Source organism: Apodemus sylvaticus, chromosome 5, assembly GCF_947179515.1.
Source record: "Apodemus sylvaticus chromosome 5, mApoSyl1.1, whole genome shotgun sequence".
NCBI lineage: Eukaryota > Metazoa > Chordata > Mammalia > Rodentia > Muridae > Apodemus > Apodemus sylvaticus.
The window spans coordinates 15,758,675-15,763,037 of record NC_067476.1 but is presented as its reverse complement, the minus strand read 5'-3'; the positions used below and the strand labels follow the sequence as shown (position 1 = coordinate 15,763,037).

General features: G+C 39.7%; 1 protein-coding gene across 1 annotated transcript; it reads right to left on the bottom strand.

The window, feature by feature from the left end:
• Positions 1-3,067: 3,067 nt before the first annotated feature.
• LOC127684049 (olfactory receptor 50-like) lies at positions 3,068-4,006 on the bottom strand. The gene is made up of 2 exons (XM_052181014.1): positions 3,726-4,006; positions 3,068-3,647 (listed from the first exon to the last, which is right to left on the bottom strand). Exons 1-2 carry the CDS (start codon positions 4,004-4,006, stop codon positions 3,068-3,070), a joined length of 861 nt encoding a protein of 286 aa, XP_052036974.1.
• Positions 4,007-4,363: the final 357 nt, after the last annotated feature.

The following is a 4,363-nucleotide window of genomic DNA, read 5'->3' as shown; positions in this document are numbered from 1 at the left end:
ATAAACAGCAGTTGATGCTTGACACTGTGAGAGGCCAAGGAAGGACACTGGTGAAGATAAAGCCTCGGTATCAGTTGACAACCCAGGATTGAAGGGATCATTAAAAGAAGTTGAAGTTTAGCACCATGAAGACTGCTTATAAGAGGCTGTTAGTGAAACCTAGTTGCAGTAGAATACCCCAGTATATTGGAGATTCTAGTATCATGGGATTTCCACCAAGAACAATGGCAGCAGTGAAGTGGAGTCACCCAGTACCTAGATTGCTACAGAGAACAGAGCTGGAGAAATGAATAAAGTCCTTCAAAGGAACCCAGAAGATCATGTGTGGATCCCAGATGTTGAAATAACAATCTATAACATTGACTTTGCCTTGTTGATCCCAAGAATTTTGAGATGTCAAAGCTGTGGGGTATCTGCTGAGGAAAGCTACTAACATGGAGTGGAAACAACCCAGAAGAGAGATTGTTGAAGTCAACAAAGATGAAAAGGAATTTATGCTCTAAAGACCACTTCAACATCAAACATGGAGATGCAGAGTTTGGAGTTTGGCCAGTTGGTTTCCTGTCTGTCTTTGGGGATTACAGTTAAGTGATTGGATGAACCTCAGAAGAGACTTTGAAAATTGGACTTTTAATATTGTTGAGACTGCTGTACTATGGGATCTTTTGAAGTTAGACTAAATGTATTTTGCATTATGATATGTTTAGGGATGGCCCCCATAAACTCAAATGTTTGAACAAGCCTATTGAAGCCAGAAAGTAAAATGTAATGACTTGAATATGCTTGGACCTGGAAAGTGACACATTAGAGGTGTGGCCTTCTTGGAGTATGTGTGGCCTTGGAGGAACTGTGTCATTGTGGGCATGGGCTTTAGGACTCACAACCTACCTCCCTGGAAGCCAATCTTTTGTTTGGCTTCAGAACAAAATATAGAATTCTCAGCTCCTCCTACAAGATGCCTGCCTGGATGCTGCCATGTTCCAGCCTTGATGATAGCAGACTGAACCTTTGAATCTATAAGACATCCCCAATTAAATGTTGTCCTTATAATAGTTGCTTTAGTCATGGTGTCTGTTTACAGCAATAAAATCTGAACAGGGAAAGAGGGGAGAAACCAAAAGGGCCAGGAGAATGAATAGAACAAAGCAGCTGCCATGAGTAGGAATTGGGGGAATCTCTAGAAAGTCCCATATGCCTGGGATTGCTGAGGTTCACAGGACTCAATGGGGGGTGACAATAAGTGAAAAGCCCAACAGTAAGAAGATGGACCCTGACAGGCCTACCTCCAGTACTTTGGGCTCCCAGGGAAGGGATGGGGTTACCAACCCACCAACAAATTTTTTGAACCAAAATTGTTCCCATCTAAAAGAAATGCAGAGACAAAACTGGAGAAGAGACTGAAGGAAAGGTCATCCAGTGACCAGCCCATTGAGGATACATCCCATGGGAGGGCAACAAATCCTAACACTATTACTGATGCTATGTTTTCCTTGCCAACAGGAACTTAGCAAGGCTGTCCTCTGAGAGTCTCTTTTAGAACGTGACGGAGACAAGTGCAGACACTTACAGCCAACCATTGTACTGAGGTTGGGGACCACTATGAAAGAGATAGTGAAAGGATTGAATAAACTGAAAGTGGTGGTGACTCCATATGAACACCAATGATGTCAAATAACCTGGACCCCTGGGAGTTCCCAGAGACAAAGCTCCCCCTTCCCAGGACCTTCATGGTCCCCCGAGAACTTATCCTTGGCTTTGTATTTTACAAGAAGCAGTGTATTTTCATTTAGTTAGTGACCAGAACCAAGCACTTTTCAAAAAACATAATGAACTGAACACTGCCATATTTATACAAATAATAAAACTTTGAGAAAATGGATAAGATTACACATAAAAAAGAAAATTAATGGGCCTAGGTTGATCAGGAAGTACAAAATTGTGCTAAGAAAAATGTTGTTTTCATATGTTTCACTGTGTAGTGATTATATATACTACATAATATACTTAAGGCTAGAATAAAGAAATGCATACTAAATAAGTCATGCTAAATACTTGAATAAATTACTATGATTTCTTTTATGTGGATTTATGAACTATTTACATGTATCAAAATAGCTCAACATATTCAATACATATCTGCCACTTTTGGCTATCAACTACAAAAACTAAAACTAAAAAAGAAAGAAAGGAAGAAAGAAAGAAAGAAAGAAAGAAAGAAAGAAAGAAAGAAAGAAAGAAAGAAAGAAAGAAAGAAAGAAAGAAAGAAAGGAAGGAAGGAAGGAAGGAAGGAAGGAAGGAAGGAAGGAAGGAAGGAAGGAAGGAAGAAAGAAAGAAAGAAAGAAAGAAAGAAAGAAAGAAAGAAAGAAAGAAAGAAAGAAAGAAAGAAAGAAAGAAAGAAAGAAAGAAAGGGAGGAAGGGAGGAAGGGAGGAAGAAAGAAGAGAAGATAAAGAAAAGAAAAGAAAAGAAAAGAAAAGAAAAGAAAATATGAAACAGTCAGAAAAGATGGCTCAGTGATTAAGAGAACTGATCCCAGGTTTGAATTCCAGCACCTATATAGTTGCTCACAATCACCTGTAAGTCAGATCCTGGAGGATCTGACATACTCTAATGACCTTTGCAGGCACTAGTCATAAACATGATGCACACATGTATGCACAACACCAATACACCAAAAGGTAAATTAAAATTAATAAATGTTAATAGTAGCTGCCAAAAACTCAAAGTATGTTATAAAATAAAACATAAAAATAAAATTAAAAAATCTAGGACAATAAATACTTCTGTTATCTTCAGAGAGGAAAAGGCTCTTTGCTATGAAATACATGAAAATATCTAATAAAAAGGAAACACTAATGCCTGTATAAACAATTAAAATATTACATTAAAAATATGTCGGTTTGTGAGAAACCTTCCCTAACCAGTGAATGTCAGCACAATAGTTAAGAAAAAAACTGTACAAGGAGAAGTCAATGAAGGAAAGGCAGCCTCATGCAGATCCCCTGACATGGAACAAAGGATAAACTGGAGAAGAAGAAAAGCAAGAAGGGATGCTAAGAGTGAAGACCATTACCACCATTGTGAACACAGTCTTCTGTTGAGGATATTTCTCAATGCTCCTTTCATATCCCGATTCCTCAGACTATAAATAAAGGGATTCACCATGGGCGTGACCAGGCTATATATCACAGCCACAATGACATTCTTGTCATTGGTGTTATTAGATGAAGGGACTAGGTATAGCCCAATAATAGCTCCATAGTACAGACAAACAACAGAGAGGTGAGAACCACATGTGGACAAGGCTTTGCAGATTCCCTTGATGGAGGGAGTTCTCAGAATGGTGACCCCAATTCGGCCATAAGATACCAGGATACATATGAATGGCAGGGTAATGACTAGAGTACCTAAAGGAAGGATGACCATCTCATTGATGGTGGTGTCTGAGCTGGACAGGTTCAATAAAGCAGAGGGTTCACAGAAGTAGTGGGGTATAGTATTGTTTCTAAAGTGAGATAGGCGAGCCAAGAGAAGGGTGTGTACAAGGGCATTGGCAGAGGATAAGACCCAGGACACAACTACTAAAAGGACACAGAGGTTCTGGTTCATGATGGTAGTATAGTGCAGAGGATGGCAGATGGCCACATACCTGTCATAGGCCATGGAGGTCAGAAGAAAACTGTCAAGATCAGTAAAAGTTGAAAAAAAGTATACCTGGGAAATGCACCCAGCATATAAGATGGACTGACTGTGCATTAGCATATTCATGAGCATCTTTGGAGCTGTGACTGAGGAAAAAGAGATGTCTGTGAAGGCCAAGTGGCTGAGGAAGAAGTACATGGGGGTGTGGAGGTGAGAGTCCAGCCTGATGAGCAGGATGATGAGCAGGTTCCCCAGCACAGTTGTCAGGTACATGGCCAGGAAGAGGGCAGAGTATATACCTTGATCCTCTGCTCTAATGGGGAGTCCCAGGAGGATGAACTCAGACACAGTGCTCTCATTACCCATCCTCATCCTCTTCCTGTTCATTTTCTGCTGTGAGTGAAAGAAGAAATGGGAACAAAAGAGAAGTTATTTCAACTATGACGTTGTGGAAACATTGTATGAATCACCGATACTGAAATTAACAGGAGTTTGTACCATTTAGTATGTGTGTTTTAAACTAATCTCAAGATTTCTGTGACAGTAATAGGCTGTGATGGTTTGGAAAGGGTCATAATTTGTCTGCCTTGAAACCAACTGAATGTCTCTTAGAGGGGAACAATATAACATCAGGAAAATTATCACATCCATTTTCAGATCAAGGTGCTTGGACTTCACCAAGAGAATTTTAGATTTAGGATTTAATATGTAACTTGGCACCAG